This window comes from Mus caroli, unplaced genomic scaffold (assembly GCF_978045245.1).
Source record: "Mus caroli unplaced genomic scaffold, Mus_caroli_1 scaffold_4, whole genome shotgun sequence".
NCBI classification, from domain to species: Eukaryota; Metazoa; Chordata; class Mammalia; order Rodentia; family Muridae; genus Mus; species Mus caroli.
The window spans coordinates 132132868-132159391 of record NW_028227259.1 but is presented as its reverse complement, the minus strand read 5'-3'; the positions used below and the strand labels follow the sequence as shown (position 1 = coordinate 132159391).

At 43.7% G+C, this 26524-nt stretch overlaps 1 protein-coding gene across 1 annotated transcript in view; it reads left to right on the top strand.

Moving 5' to 3' along the window:
- Positions 1 to 26524, top strand: part of Tmem132d (transmembrane protein 132D) — a 681893-nt gene that overhangs the window by 446370 nt on the left and 208999 nt on the right. Inside the window, exon 4 of the mRNA XM_021163504.2 lies at positions 25530 to 25713. Coding sequence (XP_021019163.1) covers positions 25530 to 25713 — 184 coding nt within the window. The remainder of the gene's footprint in view (positions 1 to 25529; positions 25714 to 26524) is intronic.

Here is a 26524-nt window from a genome sequence, read left to right as displayed (position 1 = left end):
GTCCTAATCTGGTATTGAAGGTCTAGAGCAATGATTCTTAACCTATCTTAACCTATGGGTCATAACCCCTCTGTGGGTTGAACAATCCTTTCACAGGGGTCCCATATCAGATAGTCTATATATCAGATAGTTACATCATGATTCATAATGATATCAGAACTACAGTTAGGAACTAGCAATAAATATAACTTTATAGTGGGGGTGGCAGTCACTACACCATAAGGAACTGTATGAAGCATTAGGAAAGTTGAGAAGCACTGCTCTAGAGGATTCCTGAAGAGGTGCTAGCATGTAGTCTGTAACAGAAGGCCAAAGGTGTGTTCTGATGCCAGCTGAGGACAGGAGCAGAGAGCAAAGGTGGGTGTCCCCCAAAGTGGGATACCCTTCTTCATATCTAGGCGGCTGTTGCTGCTGCTGCTTCTGCCACTCCCGCTGCCGCCACCCCCAGAAAGCGCCTCTCATTCTTGGGGTCTTCACTATTCCAGATAATCCTTCCTGGAAATGTCCTCACAGACCCACCCACAGGTCCGTCTTTTAATTAATCCCAAATCCCTTCAATTTGACAGTCAAAAGTGAACCATACCAGCATCAGAGTGGAATTTAGACATGTAGGACTACATCTTACTAGACATGGCCACTGCCTATCTTAGAACATTCCAGAAAGATACTCTGATAGTGCCATAAATGAAGTAGGGTTTTTTTTGTTGTTGTTGTTTTGTTTTGTTTTGTTTTTTCAAGACAGGGTTTCTCTGTGTAGCCCTGGCTGTCCTGGTGCTCACTCTGTAGACCAGGCTGGCCTCGAACTCAGACATCCACCTGCCTCTGCCTCCCAAGTGCTGGGATCAAAGGCGTGCACCACCACTACCTGGCATGAAGTGGTTTTCTATGAAGTTCATGAACGATGAGCAACGATTCTTATAATTAGGTTTCTGTTGCTGTGATAAACACCATGACCAAAAGTAACTTGGAGAGGAAAGGGTTTATTTCACCTTACACCTCATAGTCCACCATCCAGGGAAGCTGGAGCAGGAAACCTGGAGGCAGGAATTGATGCAGAGGCCATGAAGGGATGCTTGCTCCCCATGGCTTACTCAGCCTGCTTTCTTCTAGTACCCAGCCCAGAGTGGTACTGATTTCAGAAATCTGGGCGCTCCCACATCAGTTATTAATCAAGGATGTGCCACACAGCCACAAACAGACCAGTTCGAGGCAGGTGACTCTAACAGTTGAGGTTTGTTCTTCCCAGGTAACTCTGGGTTGTGTCAAGTTGACACTTGAAGCTCATTCTGCTGACAACCTACTCACCAAAATTCTTAACAGGGCAGAGAAAGTTGAGATGCAGAAACTGTCCCGCCCCCCTCCCTGCCTGTCATTTATTCACCATAAAAATTGTACATGGATTCATGGTAAAGTAGATATTTCTTGTCCTGAGAGTCAGTTCTCTCACCCCGCCCCCCTTTGCCTTTCAGCCACTTCTATCCAGTCAATACTTTTTAATGGTGGAGATTCAAGCCTTTGTGTTGTCTGCCATGGAACAACCCAGCCACAATACTCGGGCTGGGCTTTTCCAGTGCACAGTCCCCTGGGAACCATCCTAATAAAGGGGTGTCTGTCCAGCTCTGTGTTTCAATACGATGGACAACCAGTGGTTAGTGTTTTGCCGGAGCAAACCTCCGAGCTGTAAGTATTGCCTGCAGACACTTCCCGGTGATGATTACGGTAATACTCGGTAATTGAATCCCTCTTGTCAACTTAATGGACTGGAAGGAATTTTAGTGCTCAAAGAACTGTGATCAGGTGCTCTATGCTTGATTAAAATGGCTAGGACTTGAAAAGTGGCAAATTCGGGGAAGGAGCCTTGTAAACCGGCTCCCGAGATGATGTTTGATTACCAGATGGGAGTGAGAGGATATAAATGGCCTGTTGGATTTAAGTTCTTTTGATAGCAGAATGGAAACTTCAATGGGTTTTGAAATTTAAGAGGGTTCCACAGTGTTCAGACAGCCATCAACAGCTTTTTCCAAGAATGCCCTTGTGTTTCAGAGTATGCAGCAGGTATACAGCTGGGTAAGGATGAGAAAAGACAGGTTCAAATGTGTTAGCGAAATTGGGCTCTGGGATGCTCGTAGTGTAAACCCTCTTGGGGAGCCCTGCCACGTTTACCAGTGGGAAAGTGTGGACCTCCACTGTGGTCCATCCTCACAATGGAGCACTATGCGGTGGTGATTGCTAATGATGTACAACTGTTATGTGGCAATATCTTGTGTTAAGTGAAAGAGGAGGATGCAATGTTAATTTATGTAAGAAGCTGAAGCAGGCAAAACTCACTCGTGCTGAGAACACATAAGCTCTCTTGCTAGGCTGGGGTGGAGAAGCAGGGTGGGATCCTCAGGGATGCCATTAAAGTGGTAAAGTTTTGCTGTTAATATTAGTTAGTTAGTTTACTGTTGCTGGCATTTAAAAAAGACAATTATGGCAGGGAGGGTTTATATTGTCAGAGTTCAGGGGTACAGTTTATCATGGCAGCAGGAGCCTGAGACAACTGGTCACTTTGTATCCACAGTCAGGAAGCAGAGAGAGATGGATGCTGGTGCTCAGCTCGCTTTTGCCTTTTTATTCAGTCTGTTACCCTTCAGCCCATGGAGTGATGCTGTCCAGGCTCAGGATGGGTCTTTGAAAACCTTCTCATTGGCACACCCAGAGGCTTATCTCCTAGGCAATTCTAAATCAAATTTGACAATTAATATTGATCATCGAACTCCTTCCTTAAGGACCAGGAATCTGAGTGAGGAAAGGTGCAGGAAATCGGGCATCGCTTGGCTTGCTTGCTCTTGGTAGCAACATCAGTTGGAAAATAAAGGGTGCCTGAGAGGACCCTGTTGAGATAAACAATGCACCAGGCTCTCAGGAATCGCCTGCCCGTGGAAACTATCTCTCCTTCCTCCATTCACCATTTATAAGGGTGAGCACATGGCCATGGTGGTTGTGAGCTCTTTTTGAATGAAGATAATGCATACTTTATCCCCTTCCCCTTACTAGATGAGCCATTCAAACAACCCTGGAGTGGTTCAATACCAGGCTTTTTTTTTTTCCTTAAAAGTGTATAATCTGACATTACTTGAAGCTACGCCCATGAAGCCTTACCCACGTGTCTACCTGACCTTGAGCTGAACAGGGACAGCCACAGCAGCCATGCTAACATGGATGGGGGAGAACTCTAAAAACCTCAGCCTGGGCTGGAGAGACTTCTCAGAGGTTAAGAGCACTGGCTGCTCTTTCTGAGGTCCTGAGTTCAGTTCCCAGCAACCACATGGTGGCTCATAACCATCTGTAATGGGATACGATGCCCTCTTCTGGCCTACACGTGTACATGTAGACAAAACACTGTATACATAATAAATCTTAAAAAAAAAAAAAAGCCTCAACCCTACACAAAAAGCTACAAGCCACTAAGGAAGGAATGCTGTGAGGGGGAGAAATAGTCTTCCCCAGGAAAGAGCATACACACCAACTGGTTATTCAGTACCAAATAGTTAGCCCTTGAAACATAGATACAAGTATCATTATACAGACTGAGTAGATTATTGTTAGGACCATGAATATGTATGTGTATGTGTAAGTATGTGCATATACATATATGTGTGTTATATGCATATAACAGCAATTCATGAAAAAGAGGCCATGAATTTGAAAAAGGGAAAGGAAGGTTTGGAGGGAGGGAAGGAAAAGGTGAAATGCGGTTTTATTATAATCTCACGAATAAAAGAAAAAGTAAAAAATACATCTAGGACTAAGAGGGAATGAACAGTGAATATATCAAGAAGCTTGGAGGATGCTCAAAAAAAAATTACAATTGTTGAAAAAAAAAAGACCTAATTCTAGAAGGTCCTGTACAATCCCATTCATGACCTATTTGGAGTTAGGAGGGTTTGACTGTGCAGGATAGAACAGCAGTTGCCAGGGTGAGGGATGTAAGGCAGAAGGCAGGCATGCTCTGCTCTGAAAGGGATAAAGTAGAAACAGAACTGAAGGGTCTCGACACTGGTGATGGGCATGCAGACCAACACTCATCATGGTGCATGCACACATGCCAGCATGCACATACATATATGTGCACACATGAATGAGCACAAGTACAAGCACACATACAGATATGCAAACATACCCCGGCATACACATGAATGTGAATAAAGCTGGAGGACTCTGGGTGGGCCTGTGCTGGGCTCGCATCTACCTTCTTTCTGGGACTCAACTTTGTGGAGAGGTACCAGGTTGCATCAGGGTAGCCCAGCCAAGGCTGGAAAGACAGTGCCGTGACAACTACAAAGGAAATGGCAATCATCTCTGTGGATGTTCCAAAAAGAGGTCTTAATTATCAATAGGATGACAGTGGAGGCTTCATTGACAGACCCGCTAAAGCCATTTCCTGTAGGAAATCAGTCACTTCTTGGAAAATGTGTTGGCCCAGTGACCCTAGAGACAACTAGTTTGTTCCTTGTTTTTCAATTTTTTTTTTTAATTCACCTTATGAGGGCTGGAGAGATGGCTCCATGGTTTAGAGTACTAACTGCTCTTCCAGAGGACCTGAGTTCAATTCCCAATACCTGTATGACAGCTCACAACTGTCTATAATTAAAAAATATGTATACACTTTATTCCTCAAAGTCTGATGTAAATGACATGTTAATATCATCTCCTCTTAGGTCCAGATTGCAAAGATTATAAAGTGCATTTTGATTACCTGTAAGAAAATGCCTTCTGGATGTTTTTTATACTTAATGAAAGATCTCTTTTAGAAACCGTCTTTTTAAATGACATTCATTTATTCAGTGTGTGTATGCACAGGTGTGTGTGTGTGTGTGTGCATGCCACAGTGCACCTATGGAGATTACAGAACAAATTTTAGTTGATTCTCTCCTTCTACATGCAAGTCCTGGAGATGGAATTCATGTCATCAGGTCTGGCACCTAAGGGTGTGTCCATAAGGACAGTTACCTGTTGAGCCATCTCACTGGCCCTGAGTTTTGTTTTAAAATCATTTTGTATTCATGGCTTTTCTCATGGATATGATTTAATACCTGACAAGAATTGAGTAATAGAAGAGGTTATCCTTTTTAAAAAAAACAAGCAAGCAAAACCCATACCTATATTCTTGGAGAATTCCATGCTTGTGTACAATGACACATGATTATGTGAATTCCCTATCTCCTCCAACTCTCCCTAGATTCCTAGATATGCCCCCTTCCCTCAGCTTTCTCTTTTCTCTGTCCCTAATGTGTGTAAACTGTCAAGCTTGTCACCCATGTCTGACTCTGTGATTGTATGTGTTTATGCATATATGTGTGTGCTTGTGTGCATTTGTATGTATATGTATTTGTGTGTGTGTGTGTGTGTGTGTGTGTGTGTGTGTGTGTGTGTGTGAGCGCGTGCGCGCATTGTAGTTAAGAGCAGAAATACAGACATACAGCTTTGGAGTCTGTGGTCCAGTAAGATGGAGGGACTAGTAAGAGCTCCCATGGAATGCAAGCCATCCTTGGAAGACACATTTCCATGGTTTATCATTAAAAGGAACCCAGGGATGAGATTAAGAGAGTATTCTCAGGGGAACTATCTGATTCCCTGCATCCCCATCCCTGGTGATCTCCTTATGGCATCTCCAGGCGTGCAGTGATGGAGATAACACTTCCAACTCATGTATCTGATGTTTCCCTGCCTCCAAAGCTCTGTTAGACATTGGTTTTAAAAATGTATCCCGCCAAGCCAGCCATTTGTGTTGACTGTATATTTCAGTGCCTTGTGTCCCCAGTGAAAAAGAACAGCAGGCTATTACGGCGCTCGTGGCCACATTTTCAAACAACCGCCCTCCTCTGCCCCAGTTTGGCAGCCACTCTCAGTAGTAAATGGAGCCCTGCAAGTAGCTGAGTGGAAGGTGGAGGTGGCAAACTACTGTCTAAAGCCAGCCAGAAACTGAGGTCAGAGTTGTCTTAGGGCAGGCAGTCTTAAAATGTGGGGTTGATGAAGCAGGCTGAGACCCCCATCCTTTAATTTCCTGTTGTAGCTAAAGCTCTTTTTGAAATGATCTGTCTCGGGTTTCCTACAAAATCTTTTGATTAGCTCCCTGAGAAATTTACTCACAGTGATGCAGAACTTTCAAGGTACCTAAGCATCAGGGAAGCCTCTCCACAACCTTCAATTAGTTTTTTTGTTTGTTTGTTTGTTTTTTTTTTTTTCGAGACAGGGTTTCTCTGTGTAGGCCTGGCTGTCCTGGAGCTCACTTTGTAGACCAGGCTGGCCTCGAACTCAGAAATCCGCCTGCCTCTGCCTCCCGAGTGCTGGGATTAAAGGCTTGAATCACCACGCCCGGCTCAATTAGTTTTAAGAGGGCAGGGTGGTAGGTGCTCCCCAGGAGCTGGGAGGTCAGGAGGGAACACAGTAGGTATGGTCAGCCTCAAAGGCTGGGCCCAGGCATGTTCTCACCCTTAAAACATCCACATCTTTTATTTACATCTTTCAAATGCAGTTCTCCTTTGAGACACATGGGCCTAATTGTTCCCAAGTGTATCTTGAAGTTTCACTTAGAGTGGTTCCACGGGGCTTTAAAGCAGGCTGGAGCCATTCAGTATCCTTCAATGGGATGGCAGATTCATCAGGGATGTGATTCATCGGCATGGACTGACAAGATTGCAAAATAATGATGCATTGACTTTGATAAAAAATTACTGCAGAGAGGGGGCTGGCAGATGGTTTGTTCCATAGTTAAATCACTTGCTATGCAAACATGAGATTGGATTCCCCCAATAGCATGTGGATGCAAAGTGGCTGTGGCGGCTTACCTGTAGTTTCAAATTCAGAAGGCAGAGACAGGGGATTCCCCCAGAACAACAGGCTAGCAAGACTGGACATCTTGGTGAACTCTGGGTGCGATTGAAAGATCCTGTTTGTCTTAGTCAGGGTTTCTGTTGCTGCAAAGAAACACCATGCTCCGAAAGCAAGCTGGGGAGGTTTATTTGAAGGCTTATACTTCTCAATCAGCTCATCCTTGGAGGGAGTCAGGACAGGAACTTAGGCAGGAATGGAACCTGGAGGCAGGAGCTGATGCAAAGGCCAAGCATGCTTACTGGCTTGCTTCCCTGGCATGCTCAGCCTGCCTTCTTATAGAACTCAGGACCACCAGCCCAGAGATGGCACCACCCACAATGAGCTGGGCCCTCTCCCATTGATCACTCATTAAGAAAGTGCCCTAAGCTGGGTCTCATGGAGTCACTTTGTCTTCCAGGGCCCTGATGACTTTAGCTTGGGTCAAGCTGACACATAAAACCAGCTAGTACAACTGACCCCTTCTTGCTTTCAAAACCAGTACAACCTGGGTGAGTCTTACACATTACCAAGACCAGCTGCAGCCTGAGGTATGACTGTGGTTGTCTCTGAGACACAGCTTTCCTCTCAGGAAACACTTGTCAGAAGATTTCATCTCAGTGAAGCTGGTTTCTTCTTAATCACTGCTAATTTCTTAGCTCCAGCAAACCAGCATCAATTGTCCCAGTAATGCAAAGGTATCGCTTTAGTAGTTCTGTTATCTTGTTAATCACAGCTGATACTTCAGTCCCCGCTAACCAGAACTACAGAATCTTAAATTGAAACAGCAAACAGCCCTGAGAGAGTCTTTAATCTTCCCTCTGAAATTTCACAAACCAGCCCTCCATCTTCTGCACTGCTCTCAACATTCTTATCTTCCAAGCTCCCACAGAATAGCCCACTGAGGTCTCAATACTCAATGGTTCTTCTAGCCCTAAGTTCCAAAGTCCTTCCACAATCCTCCCCAAAATATGGTCAGGCCCGTCACAGCAAAACTCCACTATGCTGGTGAAAGATAGGATAAGGATGATTCTCAGCATCAACTTCAGAACTTGTCATACATGTGCTCACACATACTTGTGAGTGCTGTACATCTGAGCACAGACACACATGCATGTACCGTCATACAATGTGCATACACATAAGTATACACACACACACCTACAAAGGAAAAATAAACTATAAATAATATTTCCTATCTTGTTTCTTAGTTTATTCCAAGATGCCTTAATGGGCTTTAATTACCACATTTAGCCCTAGAAAATAAGAGCAACTCATTAAAGGAGGTCACACGAAGACAGTAATAGGAATGAAAAGGAAAAAAATACATACACAAGTGAGCTTCATAGAGGGAATTCATCTCGTGTAGTTCTGCACAGTTGTGGACTGTAGACAGCTACTTTTTCCTCGTGCTTACCAGACAAAACCACACCATGATGATACAATTGAGTGGCCATGGGATGAATCCAAACCAGTTACCAGACAGACAGACACACAGCTGAACTGGGGGAAATCCCTTGGTCTGTGAGCGTGGACAGAGCATGGTTTTCTTTTGCCTTTGCTGGTTTTTCCTCCACAGGTGTCTGTGTTCTTACCTGCCTTGGTTAAGTTTTTTGCCAAGTTGGTACAAGATGGAGTTTTCTAAGAACTCAGTTTAAACAACGCCTCCATCAGATTGGCCCGAGGGAAAGTCTGCTGGGCATTTTAGTGATTAATTATTGATGTGAGAGAGCCTAGTCTACTGTGGATGGTGCTACCTCTGGGCTGTGTAGACCTAGACATGAGCAAGCCATGCAGAACAAGCCAGTAAGCAACTATCCCCCATGGCTTACACATCAATCCTGGCCTCCAGGTTCCAAGACAAAAGTCTCTTCTTCAATATCAAGGTGTCAAATATACTGGGACCTGATTAAAAGGTAAACCAAGTCATAATAAACTTTTCAAGTCTTTATCCAGAAGGAACGCTTCAATCCAGCTCACAGTTTAATGCCATGGAAATCCTCATCAGCCTCACCTTGTCAGATTGTTGAGTCCCGGAGCTGTGTTTGTTCATAGCTCTGCTGTCATGCTCATGCTCATGCTCACCCTATAGCCAGCCATGGATGAGGGACTCTGCAGAGAGATGGGGGGGGGGGAGTGGGGACTTTATAGGACATACATAGAAGCAAAGAAAGTGTGTGAGGAAGGGAAGATGTTTAATAGCTTAGTTACTCAGTTACCTGTGTTGGTCTAGCCTGTTGGAACATCCTTAATCAGTATTATCCTTCTGTTTATAGTTTCTGATTGAATGGGTGATAGTTCAGCTCTTCCTTAAGACATCATTGCAAGAAATAGTCAAATTTTGTTTATGTTTACAAATTGTTCAAGTTTGCTTTCCTACGACTAAAAGTGAATTGGGGAGGAAAAGGTTCATTTGGCTTCCCTTTCCAGGTCACAGTGCATCATTGAGGGGAGTCAGGAAAGAACTCAAACAGGAACTCAAGACAGAGGTCACAGAGAAAGGCTGCTTACTGGCTCACTCACAGGCCCATGCTTAGCAAGCTTTCTTACAGAGCACCTAGGAAACGGTGTCGCCCACAGTGGCCCGGCCCTCCCACTTCAATCACCAATCAAGATAGTCTTTTATAGAATTGTCCACAAGCCAATCTGACTGAGGCAATTCTTCAGGGTTCGATCTTCTCAGGTGACTTTAGTTTGTATCAATAAAAATAATCCAAGACATAACTCAAAGGAGATTGAGGTCACTTAAAAGGTACAGGTGGTTTTATCTACGTGGGGAATCTTTGCTGCCTAGTCTCTGTTTTAATTTGACTATAACTGACTCTCGCCTCTCAACTACATCCTCTGTGAATCCTTAATTATGTCCATCTCCAAAGGCTCAAAATTTGAGGCACTCGGGGTGATGTGAACTTGAGCGAAACCATCTGGATCTAATACCTTTCCAAGTTCCCCTTTCCTCTAGGAACCTCACTAGGGTTACCTCTAGATTGGAAAACCCCACTTTCCCCCTGGCTCCCACCAAGCATCTGTACCCTGTCTCAGTTTAAATCATGAGTGCGGATAGGACCTCCCTGGGGTGTTGTAAAGACAATTGTTACCAAGAGTGCACAGCAGATCAGTTTAAAATCAGACCCTCTGGGGCTCTGAAGACCTGGAGTAACGATGGCATGCAAGTGAGCAGAGGAGCCTGCTTTAAACAGAAACACCATGTGAACAGAGGCAGCTGCTCTGAGGAGGAGGTGAGGGCTGCACCCATTGTCTTATCTGTGTCTAAATGTTAGGGAGGAGGTCAGAATTCAAAGGCACACATGACAAAGTCAATCTCTAGGCTCCCCTCAGTTCCCCATAAGCACCAAAATGCAGCTTATTTGGAGCTTGACTTGCAGTTTAAAACATAAACTATCACACACACACACACACACACACACACACACACACACACACACACACACACACCAAAGCCTAGCTTCACCTTCACAAATATAGGACCTGAAATACTTGGCACACAGATGTCACTTAATTAATGCCACTGGTGACAGGGTGGCCTCATACAGATGTGAATGTCACCATTGTGCACTTTAAGTGACTGTTGCATTGACTACATGAATGACGCCCCCTAGAATCCACTGTACTCTCTGCACACCAGATGGCTGGGATGCCTGGAATCTGGATGCCTGGTGGGAACTTTAATCCAGTAGGCTGGAACTTGTGGGAAGTATTCAGGTGATTGTCCCTTACCTGAACAGGGCAATGGGCTCAAATGGCCTGCTCTCTACAAATCTTTCTTCCTTTATCTAATGGAGTATCCATTGTTTCATACTAGTGGTTTGGTGCTGCTCAAAGGCAGCTGTTCTCCAATCTAGCATCTCTAGAGACAAGACACCCCCCTCCGTACTGTTTTGGTGTTACCAATGTACAGTTGGCCTCCTGGGGTGTCTCCCAAAACACCAGATTTGTCTGTGGTATAAGACCCCATATGTTCATCTTAAACCAAAATACTTTATGATCTGGTTGTTTGTAAACTGTTCCATATTTACTGATTGCTGTGCTGAATAATTGATTGAGTTATTATAAGCTTGAACATAACATATATGATGTTGATTAATCTTCTCTTTTACATAATGTGGCAAATTGCTGCCAAGTTTGTTGCTGCAGAAATGTCAGGACCACAGCCCTGAGCAGAAGATGTGGACTGGGATTTAGGTCATTGAGGAAGTTCCTATGACCCACCAGGCAAGGACCTGGCTAAATAAATTGTTTAGAATGATTTTTTTTTTACTAGCTAGACTCTTTGTTCTGTTTCAAAGGACCCACTTGGCCCTTCATGGCCACATGTAGAACCTCCCCCTAGCTTTACCTAATGATGACAGCCAGGATTATATTTAGAGTCACACCTATTGGTCCAGGATAATCTCATCTTGAGGCCTTCACTTTACTGCAAAGTCCCTTTTGCCATATAAGGTCGAGGCAACAGACTGTGAATAAGGACATGGGCACCTTGGGGAGCCATCATGCAACCACCTCTCTGATTCTTGATTGAGAGAAGTAGCGGAGAGATGACCACTCCAGGGAGGAGGTTGAATTTACATTGGGTCTGTTTTGCTTGAAATCTGATGTCCCTAAGAGTGTGGTCTCCCTGAGAGCAGAGGCCTTTCCAAGCATGCTCATTTGACAGCACGGACATCATCCACAATCCAACATAGATGACAGGTAGCATCTCCAGTTCTTGTCTGTGACCCACAGTCAGGAAAGAGGTTGGAATTCAAAGTCACACACTGAGAAAGTGGTCTTTAGCCTTCCATTGGCCCCCCACAGGCACTAAATGGAGCTTAAGCCACATTGAATACTGGGTTTCAGATGCAAGCTATTATCATCAAAGGCTTGGCTATAGCTTCATATACATATAACCCTAAAACTTTGACACAGTGATCTCATTTAGTCATTGACAGGATGGCCTCCTACAGCTGTGCATGTTACCATTGCAATTCAAGCAGGTACTGCAGTATGGAATGATGCCACCTAGAGTTCAATGTATCCTGTGCACATCATATCCTGTGATCTGATGGCCACTCAAAACAGTCGTGATGAAGGGACACTGTAGTGTGTCCAAATCTGGGTCCTTTAGAGTTCTAGTTTCCTTTCCCTTACTATTGCTATAATAAAATGCCCCGACAGAAAGCAAGTTAAAAGATAACGGGTTTATTTCAGCTTAGAATTGCAGGTTACAGCCCATCCTTGTGGGGAAGTCAAGGTATGAATTTCAAAAAGCTAAACAGATCACATCTACAGTCAAGAGCAGAAAGTAATGCACATATGTTCACTTGCTTGCTTACTAGTGCTCAGCTCCATTTCTCCACTCTTATACAATTAGGAACCCCAAGCCTAGGGAATAGGGATGCCCATAGTGGGCAGGGTCTTCCCACATTGGTTAACTTAATTAAGGCAATTCCCCACAGACATTTCCATAGGCCAACCCAGTGTCGACAGCTCCGCTTTGAGTCATCTTTCCAGTGATTCTAGGTTGTGTAAAGTTGATAATTAGAGCTAATGAACACAGGAGTTAATTCTGGCACATCCTCATTAGTGCCATAAGCAGGATTCAATACTGGGGACATTTCATCCTAAAATCCATTCTATCAACCACCACCATGAGCAACACAAGCTACAGATGTCAGAGATGGGCTGTGAGGATATAGAGAAGCAAAAGGGACTTATCCCTGCTTCCTTCTGCTGCTGCTAGAAATGAACACATATAACTTGCAGGATGAGATAAAGCAAACTGGCAAATCCCCATCCCTATGGCTTCATGAGATTTTAGCAAATCACCCATCAAATCCAAAACTGAAAAGGCGACGTTGACTTGAAGTTTATCTTTAATTATATTTAAATCACAAAGCCTAACTGAATGTATTGACATTTATACCAAGAAATTAATTGACATTCCATTAACCTCAACCAGCAAATTAATTCCTCAGCCTCGGACCTTAGGCACTAGAAGGCTGAAACACAATTATGTATTGATCATGGGCGGTGGTGTGACAGTCTCACGTGGAGATTTAAAGGGACAGAAACCTTTTTTTGTAGAAGGAATTACCTATATATGTATTTGAGTTAATTTTATTACAGGATAATAAAACATCAGAGCCTGTGAGCTCTGTCATTTGTCATGTCAGATGGGAGCTGAGAAAACCATTAGTAGATTTAGCACTGGTCATCACTATCAATTAATAACCCCCTTTTGAATTTTCATGTGAACATAAGAGCTTTTTTAGTCCAGCAATTCAATTCTATGGCATGCTTAAAGAGATTGTGAATAGAGAATAATAATGTCTGTGGGTCTTTTATTTCAGTGTGGAACTCAGACTGTAGATTGCATACCTGCGTTGAATATCAGGTATACTTTGGCTATCAGATGTAGGCATACATGCATGTGTGTTCCATGCACATGTGTGTGTGCGCGCATGTGTATGTGTGGGTGCATGTGTGTGACACATGTGTATGTATGTGTGTTGTGTGCATCTGTGTATGTATGTGCATGTGCGCAAGTGTGTGTGTGTGTGTGTGTGTGTGTGAGAGAGAGAGAGAGAGAGAGAGAGAGAGAGAGAGAGAGAGAGATCTTGACTTCCTGCTGAGGCTATCCCACAGCTATGCTGAGGCTTTCCCACTTCCAAGCACCCAAGATACTTGCAAAGACACTTGAATCCCTCTTCACATCTGTCATCCTTTGACCTGCCTGGTGACATTCTGCTTAAATGAAGTGTAAAATAAAAAATCCTCCATAGTTTATCTTCACTTAAAAAAATGTTGGAGTGAAGTCTAAGAAGTACAGAGTCACCAGACATGGTAATAGAAATGGTTCTAATTACAATTTCGGGATGGGAAATCTTATACCACATAGACTTATCAACTCCTGCTAGAAGGCTGGCAGAGTCTTCCCACAAAGTTAGCCCATCATATACCCTTCTTCAAACCCCCAGAATCATGATTCAGAGATTCAGGAACAACTCGCATGTCATGAGCTTGCTGACATTTCTTGCCAATTCCACTGTATTCTGAGTAGTTCTTACCCAACTCGCACCAAGGGCTCAAGTTTCATCACAGATGCTGGGCATCCAAGATACCTGTTTATATAGACGAGATGTGATCTCGAACAGTCTGTAGCCCTGGCAAGGATACTAATGTGTCTGTGGCATACAGATTGGATTTCTTTCTTTCTTTTTTGGGGGAAGGAAAAAAACTCGCAACAAAAAGAGATGTATAAAAATAAAATATCTCTCTATCTCCAAGCGAATATGTTTAAGAAAATGTCACGAAGTGGAGATGAAAGATTTAGTGTTATTTTCTCCCCCTGTTTGTCTGCTGTAGCGATTCCAGCTCAAGTGTGGAAAATGCTTTCCCATTGGGAGTGGAGGGGGCTCCCCAAAGATGTCAAGGGCACTCACTGCTTTTAGATATAATTTTGCCTTTTATAAACAGCCAATTTCCCATCCCCATCTCTACTCTCACTGTCCCCCTCCCACTTTGGAACATGGAAAAGCCTTCTTGAACTGTGGATAACAGGTGACGTACACCATAAAAGATCCTGTAAGTCAATCCAGGTAAAACAGAAGTAGAAAGATCATTAAAATAGTAGTAAATGGGGTAAGATTAAGGATTTGCCTTTTAATAAATGAAACTTAAAACCTAAGAGGTAAGGTTATTTCATCTCAAATACACTGATCTTATAATTAGAATGTCGGGCTTGTTCTTAAAGACCAATGTGAACTTTGTGGGAGAGGTGCTCTCTGTAAGAGAGCACTCCTTCCCTTTAGAACCATCCTGAATGAGTAGCTGTGCTGCTGGGTAAAGTTTTCTTGGGTAGACATTAAAAAAATCTATACACCCCAGATAGCACACCTTAAAAAAGACCACACTCAAGCCAGGCTGAAGTTTAATTGGCATAACTCAGAGGAGCAAGGGTGGGGGTTTACTTACTGGAACATGAGTGAGGGGTTACTTACAAAAGCAAAGAGGAATGGTTACTCACAGAAGCATGTGTGAAGTTACTCACAGGAGTATGGTCAGCTTACAGACAGCCACAGTGGCAAATCAAAGCTCCCATCTGTCAGGACTAGCTCACTGCTTATGTAGTTTCTTATGTATGTGGGTCTACATGAGTCCTCCATTGCATAATCAAATGTCAATGGCACCAATCTTGTGTGGGTCTCCTGCAAGAAATCACAGAGGCTTCAAGAAGGCATGGACCATGCCCTATCCAGAGGACAGCATCCCGCCACATACATCTCCATCACATTTCTCCCTGGAATTCTGCTTCATACTTGGAGGTGATGACTTGGGTCAAAACGGATCCAACATGTCAAACTTCATGTTGATTTTTACCTTTTAACTCTGCCATTATCCCTATTTGTCAGTCATTTGGTGTATTGATAAGTGATATAGGTAAGACCTCATCTAGAGACTTGACCCTGTCCTGCATAAAGGCTGGCTGTGTCTTTGCCCATCCTGATAAACTGGAGTTTGATGCTCCAGATGCAAGGGCAGGGCTTGAGAGGACAGATGTGTGAGGATCTCTCACATAAAAAGGATCTCTCATTCTGTTTAGCATGCTGACTTTGTCATAAATTTTTGTGGAATCCATAATTTATCTATTCTTTTGAATGCCTCTCCTCTTCCTCCTCTTTCTCCTCCTCCTCCCCCTCTTCTTCTTCCTCCCCCCCCACTTCTCCCATCCTCTTCTTTTTCCTTCTCCCCTCACTCCCCTCATCCTCTTCCTCTTCTTCTTTCCCACTCCTCCTCTTCCTTCTCCACTCCTCCTCCCTTTCTCTTCATTCTCCTCCCCTCTTCCTCTCCTCCTCCTTCCCTCCTCCTCCCCTCTTCTTCTGCCATTCCTCTTCCCCCTCCACTCCTTCTTCCCCTTCCTCCCCCCCACCCCATTTCCACTGCAGCTCAGCATACTGCTCTATTTCAGCTGAGGTCATTTTGTACTTTTTAGTACCAAAAATAAATAAATAACCTTGGTGCCTGAGTTCTTACCCCAATGGCAGCCTTTCATAATAGGGCCTACCTATGCAAACTTCTATTATTCCAATTTACATGTTGTTTCCAACCAGAATGGCCTTGAGTCAACTCTTATATACAAACTTTCTCATTAGCAGTGAGAAGTACTTGACTACTTCACATTCTCATATTCTCCTTAGAGGAGTATCTATGTATTGAAGTAAATCACATTTTATTATTTTTAAAGGTTATTAATTCATCATTTTTTTCTCATGATAAAGATCATGAATTGATCTGTAGGGATAAGACAACAGTATACCAAGCTTTGTAGACCATGTATGCTCTGTGCTGTCTAATATTTTTTTCAAAAATTAAGAACCTAGAGCTTAATTTTAGCTCCAAAAATGGTGCATAAGTAAGCTTTAACTCGCAGGTGACTGGCCAGCCATAGCTGCCTGCCAGGGGGTTGGTTTTAAAGACTCGAGAGCCCTTCCCACCAACCACTCAGCCACATCTCCTGACCCTGTCAGTCCCATTATTCTTAAGGCTTCCAACCATGCCACAGAGCTTGCCACAGTTACCACTGCACTATGCTAACCTGTTCTCTGCACACACACACACACACACACACACACACACACACATGCCCTGGCCTATGCAGCCTTCTTTCTTTGGAGTGCTCTCTCTAGAGTCTCCCTACCAATGCTTTATAGAGACCTCAGCCCCAGCTTGCTGTTCCCTTCAAGACTGCCCTGAACTTCCCTGACAATGTAAGGTTCTTGAAAGTCTCTTCTTCCAGCAAGCCCTTCAGCTCTTCTTCCACTCTTAGAGCTGTGGGCCTCTGCTTGATGGGATAACGTTTTCCTCAATGTCCTCTTTCCACACAGGCTAAATGCCTGTGGGTTCTGCTTCTTTGGTGAGCCCTTTGGGATGGTGGAGGATGCGCTGACTGGAGGTAATATTAATGAATACTCCTACAGTGCCCAGTCATGAACTGGCACAGGCTGCATCCACATAGAGTTTGGGTACTAGTGCAATCCCAATTACTACAATGGCACTACCTGATCATACCCTTCAATGTATAACTCTAGAGTCTAAGTCTCTATCATCCAGAACAACAATGAGCAAACAACGAGAATTCCAGAAATAATATGTCAGTTGCTGATTGACTGACTGGTGATGGACTGAAAGGGACTTGGAGAAACATTTCCCATTGTGGCTAAAGCAAGTTCTCTCTCTCTCTCTCTCTCTCTCTCTCTCTCTCTCTCTCTCTCTCTCATTCTCTCTCTCCTTTTCTTCCCCAGAATGACTCTGGTCACCAGAGAATTCATGAGAAGATGAGAAGACAAATTTATAGTGACCAAAAAAAAAAAAATCTCATTACAAAGTCTATACATTAAAAGGGTTGTGTGTATTTTACTTCCTCATAAAAGGTCTTGTACTGAAAATGGTAATGAAGAAGCCAGAAAAAAAAGGACCAGTGATGGAAAACTTTAATAGCTTGATAATGTCTGAGGAGAAACAATTTGCTTGAGTAATGTCCCCATTTTAATCTTGAGAATGAGGACATGAGAGGAGAGACAAGAAAGGAGGACAGTGGTCCTTCCCATGTGGGGAGACATCTGGTCTCTCCTGTCTGTGTCACATGCAAATTTCCCAAATGCCACTACATGCAAGGACCACACTGCCATGGAGAGTCCTTCTAAAGTGGAGCTGAGCCTGGAGCAAGGCTCTCTGTACTTTCACCAGTTCCATGCTGCTGTTTGGGCAGAATATTCATTAATTGCCTTTGGTTTCTGTCCCAGTTTGTTTTCTATTGCTGTCATAAAACATGGCCTAAAAGCAATCTAGAGAGGAAAGTGTTTTCATTAGCCTACATCTCTGATCACAGCCAATCACTGAGGAAAGACAGGGCAGGAATCTGGGACCAGGAACTGAAGCAGAGGCCATGGAGAAGCGCTTCTTACTGACTTGCTCCCCATGGCTCACGCAGCCTGATTTATTACATGTGCACAGGGGATGGTGCCACCCACAGTAGGCTATGCCTACTTAAATAAGTCATCTATCAAGAAAATATACCACTGGCTTGTCCACAGGCCAATCTGCCATGGACATTTTCTCAACTGAGGTTCTTTCTTCCTCGATGACCCCAGCTTGTGTCAAGTTGACAAAAACCTAGGAGAGTTATCTCTTTATTTTGAAAATTCCTTCATTTTCCATAGAAGGGACAATAAAATGAAGATTTATTAGTATCTGAATTCCAGAAGAAATTGTTTATGACACCCATTGAGGTCTTCAGAGAAAAGACCCAGCCCAAGACTGTAGCCCGTCCCATAAAGTGTAGCTGCCAGGAGAGGCCACATTGGGGCACTAGATTATGAGCCTTACCACTTTGACTCCTCTAGAGGCAAGGACTAAGTCATTCAACTTCAGACTCTGCTAAATGGTGAGTTCTGAATGACTAACCCCTCACACACTTTCAGGTCTTTGTACTTATATGTCAGTGGGGTCTAAAAACTCCAAAAGAATTAGACTAGTAACTTTTCTCATTCCTGGGTGTATCATGGCTCACTGTCTCAATCCATCATGGAAGGGGAAAGCATGGCTACTGTTCACATCTAAAACACAAAGGTGAGTCCCTCACCTCCAAAGCTTCCATAGCCTCTCTAGGCAATGCCCCCTTCTAAAGAGCAATTGTTCAAACACAATCAAACTGGAACAGGAACTAGCCAAGAAAAGTCAGCCACAGATCATTAGAAGTTAAAGCAATTAGAGTCCAGGGTTGAGGCATGGGGTGGTGAGTAAGGCTGTATATGGGGGAGTGTGGACAGCTAAAGGGTTGGGGCAGTCTGTGAAGTCCCATGAGCCACCATTTCTAATCCTGTCTGGCATTCAGTTGACCTTGTGGAAAGTGTTTGGAAATGGGGTGTCCTGGGAATTCATCTCAAAGGGTTTTCCTAAGGAAAGAACAGCTCATGTCCTAGACCAGCCCCCAACCCCCACCCCTCCTCCCCTCCCCTCCCCTCCCCTCCACCTCTGGCTTGATTTTTGTTTTCTAAAAGTTCATCACTTTATACTTTAGAGGACCATCTGGAGGAGCCTATGTTGGGAGTGAAATTTCACTCTCTGTCTTCCCCCACCCACTCTGCCATGTTACCGCAGCGCTCACACACACACACACCATGGAAGCCAGTTGCCCATGTGGGTGGCTGCAGAGTAAAAGCTGGATCACAAGAGTGCTTCTGGCCATAATGTAATAGAGTGTTTTCTAATCCATAAAACAGGAAAAACAAATACAGGCATTATTAGGATGTGATGACTGGTGTTCTGATTAAATTGTCAGCTCCACACACCTGGGAGGAGGGGACATTAAACTGAGGAATAGTTTTGCTCTGATGGGGTTTGGCCATGACTGTGAGAAACTCTCTTGATTGATTATTGATGTGGAATGGCTGTTCTCTATGGAGGCACCCCCCTTAAGCAAATGGTCCTGAACTGTATACTAATGCTAGCGAGCATAGTGGCTGAGAGTAAGCCAGCAACAAGCATTTCTCTGTGGTCTCTGCTTGGATTCCTGTTTAAGTTCTCGCCATGAGCTTCCCTCAATCATAGACCTTGACCTTGAATTGTAACCTTAATTGACCCTTCCTTCCCTGTACTGGATGGCTTCCTGTCTCAAACTTGACATAAGCTAGAGTCGCCAGAGAGGAAGGAGCCTCATTTGAGGAAAATCTTCCATGAGATCCAGCTGTAAGGTATATTCTCAATTAGTTATCAGTGGAGGAGGGCCCAGCCTTCGGTGATGACAGGTGCTATCTCTGGGTTGGTCGTCCTGAGTTCTATAAGAAAGCAGGTTGAGCAAGTCATAGGAAGCAAGCCAGTAACCAGCACCCCTCCATGACCTCTGCATCAGCTCCTGCCTCCAGGTTCATGCCCTATGTGAGTTCCTGTCCCGACTTCCCTTGTTGATGGACAGCAATGTGGAAGCGTAAGCCAAATAAACCCTTTCCTCCACTAACTTGCTTTTTTGCCATGGTGCTTTGTTGCAGCAGTAGAACCCTAAGACACTTCCCAAGTTAAATCTTGTTCAGAGTGTTCCGGGGGGACAACAGAAAGGGAACTGGAAGACTTAGCATCCTGAGTTCTTAGCTATTAATCTTGCTCCCACCCAAGGGTCATTCTGTCTATGGTGTTTGATCTTTTCCAATGCCACTCATGGCAAAGCATTCACAGATAATGCTCTAGTTTTCATGCCTTTGCTTTGATTTACTGACACATCACAGGATGCAGAGAGTTGGAAGAGGACCCTAAAGGCAAAGTTAATTTCAAAGTATCTTTCGCTCTCACTCGCTTTCTGTTGTGGCTCACACAGTAGTATGCTTTGAAGGTCTATGACATTGCTTCAGTTGTCAACTTGACACACCAGAGAAGAAGAAACCGCAATTGAGGAATTGCCTCCATCAGATTGGCCCATGGGCAAGTCTGTAAGGGCATTTTGTTGATTGATGTAGGAGGGAGCATCCCACTCAGGGTAGTACATCCCTGGGCTGGTGGTCCTAGGCTATATAAGAAAGCTGGCTGAGACAGCTATGGGGAGCAAGCCAGTAAGCAGCATTCATTCCTCCATGGCCTCTGCTTCTATCCCTGCTCCCAGATTCCTGTCCTGATTTCTCTCTGTGATGGACTGTTATCTGTGAAGACAAATAACATTTTACATTGCTTTTAGATGGTGTTTTATATCAGTAACTGTTTGGTTTCCTACAGAGACAAGGGACTGAGGTACATATTTTACATACCAAAGCAGACCTGGCCTCCAGGTTCTCCTAGCATCCCTCAGTACTTACCTTTCTCTTTTTGTGCTCCCACTGTGCCCACCACCCCCATGGAGAATTCCCTGGCCTCAATCTTTGGGTCCAATGAACTCACCCACCAGAGAGCAGCTTCCCAATAAACCTACCTTTAATATAATCTTGTCTTATTCAAATTGGCTCATTTCAGCAGCAGAGAAATAACCTATCAATAACAAAGAAACGTATGGGAAAGGCTGGATTGTTGGTATTCCTTTCTTCCCTCACTTTGGAGTTTAATGGGTTGTATTGATTGATACCTTACCAGCTCCTCTTTATCCCATCTGTTCTCTCATGGGGTGTTAGTATTTCCTGTGTTCTCGTGAGGAAACTGTCTTCTTCCTGTGTCTATAGTATTCCTCTACTCATTGTCTGCAGTACCTCTTTGATTGACATCATTTTTTTCCAATTTCTGCTTGTCTTGAAATGTTCATATTTCTCCCTCAGCTTTACAAGACATTTCTGGACTAGCAACTTAATTAAGTGTGATTTTTTTTTCTAGCAATTGAAATATATTGGTTCATGCTTTCCTGGCTTTTAGGGCTGCTGATGAAACATCTGGTGTATTCTGACATCTCTGTCTTTGTATGTGAGTTGGGATTTGTCCACTACAGCTTTTTGTGTTGTTTGCCTTTTACTTTCTGTTTTGTTTTGTTTTTATATTGACTATGATGTGTCATGTTATAGAAGGGGTTATCTCATCAGATCTATTTGTCTTCCAAATGTCTCCTGTGTTTCTCTATCCACCTCTTCCTCAAAGTCTGGAGAACTCTCTGCTGTAATTTCATCAAATTCATTGTCTATCTAAATCCCAGAGGCTTTCTCTACCACAGACAATCTCAGTTTGGACTCTTGAATGATATCTAAGAGTTCTTGCACAATTTTATCATTTGTGTTCATTTTTTTTTCATATATACGTTTCTATGCACTGTCTCTGCCTTGGTTACCACTTCTGAAATCCTCCATTCTTCTGGCCAAGCTTGTCTGTTTATAATACTTTCCATTGATCTTGTAATTTAGTCTTATTGGTTGATTTACCAGATTTTCTTACTCTATCACAGTGTGTCAATTTACATCCTGCTTCCTATGATTTATGTGACTTGTTCCTCTGTGTGTTCAAATCCACACTCCAAGGTACCGAGCCTTTTTCCACCGTGGTCACACTCTTCTCTGGCTCCTGACTGGATGTCCTTACTTCATTCCACTGCTCATTGGAGTCTTCTGTTGGTCCTTAATTTGTTTTAAACCAAGACTCTGGAATCTTTTTTTTTTTTTCTGGAATATCAACTATTTTCTTATCTTTGCTTTCTGGTGTTGAGACCGTCAGCTTGTGAGAAACAGTTGTGATTTGCTGGCTCCTGGCTTCTGTTTGCTTTGAATGTTCTACTCAGTTATTGGGATGAGTCATTTAATTAGTTGCATTTTTTTCTTTGTTTTATTTTATTTTAATTTTTTTCCAATGCCGGGGACTGAACCCAGGGCCTTTCCCTTTCTAGGTGAGGGCTCTGCCACTGAGCCACTGCCCTGTTTCTTCTTATTTTCTTTTATGAGTCTCCTGATGGGTTTCCATGACTTTGTGTGGATGTTGGCTGGAGATTAAGTAAACTGCACCCACATAGGTCCGAGTAATAATAGCAGCATGGGAAGATGCTGCGACCTCCACCTGTATCCTCACAGTGGTCCTCATCCTTCCTGATGCTTTAACACAGTTCCTCATGTTGTGGTGACCTCCATCCATAAAGTTATTTTCATTGCTACTTCATAAGTGTAATTTTGCTTCTCTTATGAATCATGATGGAAGTATTTTTCAGAGACAGAGGTTTGCCAATAGGGTCTCAACCCACAGGTTGATAACCACTGCTTTAGAAGGTTCACATACAGTATCACCAGAGTTCCTGTTGCAAAAACAAAAACAAAACCTCTTAGTTTAAAGTATTTTTTTTAGAGATAATGATCTCAATATTTAAGTAGTGAAGTAAGAAAGGAATGGGTATGAGGGAAAACTGAGTTATACTCAGGATGAGAGAAGAGGGTGTGTGCCTTTAATCCCAGCACTTGGGAGGCAGAGGCAGGCGAGTCTCTGAGTGTGAGGCCAGCCTGGTCTACAGAGTGAGTTCTGGATAGCAAGGGCTATATACAGAGAAGCCCTGCCTCAAAAAAAACAGAGAGAAAGAGAGAGGTGGAGAGGGAGAAAGGTAGGAGAGAGAGGAAGAAGGGAGAGAGGGAGAGGGAGAGCGGGAGAGATCAGGTACATGATGATCAGTAGAGGACTATTCTCTATAGGATGGAGAGGAAGAAAAGGAAACATCACAGACTTTTCTGGTGAGGCACAAGTTAAAACATGATAACAAACCAAAAGGCAGAAGTGGAAACTTTGTAAGCTTAATAAAGATACTAAAAATTTAATTTGAATTAAAATAATAAGAACTGGAGAGAGGGCTCAGTGGATAAAGTAATAACTGCCAACCCTTAAAAGCTGAGTCCTGGCCTTAAGGCTTATGTAATGGAAGGAAAGAGCCAATCCCTGGGCTTCCTCTGACACCCACACGTATGTGGTGGTACACACATATACACACCACACAGAGAGAGATACACACTCACACCACACACATACATACACACCCCCATACACACATACATGCTCATACTCACACTCACTCAAACACACATATAAATGCACATACTTATACCCACACACTCATACATATACATACAAACACAACTTGCACCACACCACACCCACAAAAAAATGTAACCCAAAATATAAGTATATAAACAAAAATAAAATTAAAAACAGTAAAAAATTAAAATGGATAGTAAAATCGTGAAGCTTGGTGGCACATACCTTCATTCTCAATATTTAGAAGGCAATGGCATGGTTTGAGTCCAGGCTGTTCTACATAAAGAGTTCCAGTCTGGCCAGGGCTGCACAGTAGGGCCCTGTCTACAAAGAAATAAAACATGACAGAAGATAGTGTACCCTCCATCTGTACTTCTTTCTGCTTGGGAGATGTGCCTTCTGCTGCTCACAGGGCAAGACTGCTGGTGTCAGGCATTCAAATTAAGTCAGAATTATCTCTCTGATTTCCTCAGGTTGTAAATTACAACCCATCTCTGCTGCTTTGGCGGGGATGCAGGCAGTGCAGGGCTCTCTGTACCTGAGGCTCAGAGGACATGTGAAGGTTTACTGTGTTTGCCCTTTTCAGTCTATCAGATTAACTGTAGTACATCCCATGCTACAGCATCCACCACAAACTCCCATGCTCTACTAAGACTTCACTAGTGATGGGGATGAGTGTTAGGCATAGTGGAGGGTATTTTAAGGAAACTGAATCACCCCTCTGCTGATGTCACCTCTGTGTACACTGGTAAGCATCTACCCTGCCCATCAGGACCCTACACTGAGTTCAACTTATACTTCCACCAATCCTCATCCCTTTCCTATCCAGGCAGTGGTGAGAGCAGGCTGTACACTTCAGATCTCTCTGTTTCAGATGACTTAGTCTACTGGGCTTTGCCCATCCCCCACTGGGACCTTGAATTCAGCTTCTGATTTGGGTTTCCAGCATCTAAACTGCCAGGCTCTAGTGAGAGCTGGTATCCAGTGTTCTTGAATTGACTCTGAACAGGACCCGGGCCAGCAATAGCACTTTGGCATGCAAGGTGTGTGTGTGTGTGTGTGTGTGTGTGTGTGTGTGTGTGTGTGTGTCTGTGTCTGTGTGTCTGTGTGTGGTGGGGGTGCCTTCTTCCTTCCTTGGTCTGTTCTCTGTGTCTCTTCCTCTTGTCTCTGTGTTGGTGACTTTTATCTTGGCTTCTGTCCATCCAATCTCATGATCTCTAATTAGCCATGTTAACCTTGTTTGTTCTCAGCAGCTTTCCCTGAGCTTTTCCTGTGAGAGAGATTGAGTGTTGGATGGTGTAATCGACATGTTTCCATAAGCCTGTCCTCTATGAAAAGGCACAACAGATAATAATAGATGACATTGTTCAAAGACACTTCTGTGAAGATGTAAAACTTGGGTCGCTAGAGACATATCTGCTCACTAACAATGCCTTAAGAGCCCCTCTTAGCCAACCCATCCAAGTTCTCACCTCCACTTCTTTCATTTCATCCTCAAGAAAGGCTGACACGAAACCATTTTCTTTCTCACTTGTCACACAGAAGAGCAGACATTGTAGTGAAAAGAAACTCTGAAGAGACAGAACTAGCCAGTTAATGAGAGGAGCTAAGGGCTGATAAAACAGTTCTGGTCATCTACCTGGGATCCATTTCCAGAGCATGCCTATGAGCACTGAGATGTCTAGATGTCTAGCAACTAGCATTTGTCAAAACCACGCCTGTAGCCAGGTGTTGCCTGATGAATTCTTCATGTTTATCAGCAGTGGGCTGACCCCTAAGCCCACATCCTTGCGTATCTTCTGTATCCCTGCAATGGTGCCTTACCATCTGTGAAATATAAGGCCACAGCATCCTTAAAATTCTGTGCATCTGACTAGATGGGCTGTGGCTTTGAAATGAGGCCAACATAGCCAGTGTAGATGTTTCTGGAAATCAGGAAAGAGCAGTTCTTGGTGGAACATGGGTTAGAGAGTGTTTGGAGAATGTCGCCATTGTCCTAGGGAAGCTGAATAGCTCATAAGAGGGAGCTACCCTTAAATGATGATGTCAGAGTCCTTGCAAGGGCTGCTAAGCTTGTGGATGGTGGTCAGTCCTTAAATTGCCCAAGACTTGGGACATATAAGCACAGGTGCTGTTGAAAATCCACTCTGACACAAGTGAGTTCTGCACCTCAATTTCTCATCTCTGTTTTCCCTCGTTCTACCTCACAGTGTGGCTGATGCCTCCTATGAAGTCATGAAGATTGATATCGAGGTCGAAGCACCCAGTGACCCACCCACCACACAGCTGGTCACGTGGCAGGTTGAATACCCAGGAGAGATCACCTCTGACCTGGGAGTGTCCAAGATCTATGTGAGCCAAAAGGACTTGATCGGAGTCATACCACTAGCCATGGTAAGAAAGCATTTGTGGAACTGGGAATGGGTAGTCTCTGTGCTGTGATCCAAGCTTAGGGGTCAAGGATGTCAATCAGCAAGCACCAAAATGGGGACAAAAATGGGACTGTGAAGCCCATTGCCAATAGCTACCTGTATATGTTCTGAGTAATATTCTTTAAATTGTACTTTTAAAATGTAGTCCAGGTAGTACTTATGAGCCTATCTTTAAATGAATATTATGGATGATGGATTGAACATGCACGGTATAATATAAAGGTTTTCAAACATGTTTAGTGGTGCAGAAGGCTTGGTTTAAGTTTTTATGTGCTCATACTGAGATTCAAGGAAGGCTTGACTTTCTATTCATTAACATCTCGGTGGTTTGACACTTTCATAAGGAACAAAGAGAACAGGTTTTGAAAGGTGATGGAGTATTCTCTGCAAAGAGTCCTTCTCTCCACAAGAGAAGAACAGGGCTCAGGGACACATTCATCTTGGCGCTGAGGGTCTGCTGGTTCTCCACTGGCATTAGTCACCTGCCTAGAATGCAGGAAAACAGAACTCAATTCTTGTCCTCATTTATAAGCCTTGTGTCCTAGGTTTCTTTCTTCTGTTGTAATGAACACCAGAACCAAAGACAACTTGGGGAGAAATGGGTTTATTTTCATTACAGCTTACAATCAATCACTTAGGGATTCAGGGCAGAAATTCAAGGCAGGAACTGAAACAGAGACCATGGAGAGACACTGCTTACTCACTTGCTCCTTATGGCTTGCTCAGCCTGCTTTCTTATATTATTCAGGACCACCTGCCCAGGGATGGCCCCA